We start from the raw sequence: 952 nt of genomic DNA, 5'->3' as shown, positions 1-952 counted from the left end.
CGCTAATGAGTATGATAATAAGAATATTATAAGGGGTAAAATACTAAGATTTGGTGAAATTTTATCAATGCTCTGACCATTTGGAAATAATAATCGTATTTTCATTTACCGTTATAACATGTTAAAATAGCAAAAAACAGTGCAGAGGTTGGTAGAGTCGGTACAATTCCTCCAAATGATGGTAAGTTTTTTAGCTCGAGATAGAAGAAGGCAGGTTCCTTCTTGAGCAGAAAACAAAACGCTGTTGCATGAAGTGTGAGTAGGTGCTTCACAAAAAGCAATACAGCGTTTCAAAGAAGATGTTGCAATAAGTTGAATGCGCTGAGCATAAAAGTTTTCCACAAAAGGCAACACAAAAATGTCGCAATTCTTATGTGTAGAAGGTGTGTGTATTTTTGCCGAATTATCCCTTTGATATTCACTTTGAACTATGATTCCCGAAGAAATGCTTGAAATGTCTAAATGAAATAGCAGAATATTTCAAACAGTTTATTTCTTGATTTTTAATATTCCTTTATAAATTTTCTGGTTTTTGTTACTTTAAAAATACTGCAAAAAATGGAAAATGTTTTGTCTGGTGTATCATACAAAATTTGATTTTTCATAAGTGATAAGTATCATACCTTTGTGGCAGCTGTGCAGTAGAAGATGCATCGACTGCCCTATCTGTTTGTTTGGCTGCAAATCATGATGAGTTTTATTTTCGTAATACAAATTGCACACTTTTGCAAAAGGGCTGTATTTGATTAAATTACAGGAAGATGAAAGCTGGAAACAGTCAGCTACACAACTTTCCATACTGCAATAGGCCTGTTTAATGTGAAGAACGACCTCATGGTGAATTTCTTTCGCTGTTAGCACACAGGTGGCGTCCAATTTTGGAATATACAATGACATCCACGAACAATTGACTAGCTGAAGAGGAAACATCACATTAAATGCTTCATTGAAA

At 34.2% G+C, this 952-nt stretch overlaps 1 protein-coding gene across 1 annotated transcript; it reads right to left on the bottom strand.

Moving 5' to 3' along the window:
* Positions 1-111: 111 nt before the first annotated feature.
* Tsp_14762 (putative PAN domain protein) lies at positions 112-930 on the bottom strand. Its single transcript, XM_003367079.1, has 2 exons — positions 624-930; positions 112-458 (listed from the first exon to the last, which is right to left on the bottom strand). Exons 1-2 carry the CDS (start codon positions 928-930, stop codon positions 112-114), a joined length of 654 nt encoding a protein of 217 aa, XP_003367127.1.
* Positions 931-952: the final 22 nt, after the last annotated feature.

The sequence above is a fragment of the Trichinella spiralis genome (genome assembly GCF_000181795.1).
Source record: "Trichinella spiralis strain ISS 195 chromosome Unknown Scfld4870, whole genome shotgun sequence".
Taxonomy (NCBI): Eukaryota; Metazoa; Nematoda; class Enoplea; order Trichinellida; family Trichinellidae; genus Trichinella; species Trichinella spiralis.
This window is presented reverse-complemented; position numbering and strand designations above follow the sequence as displayed.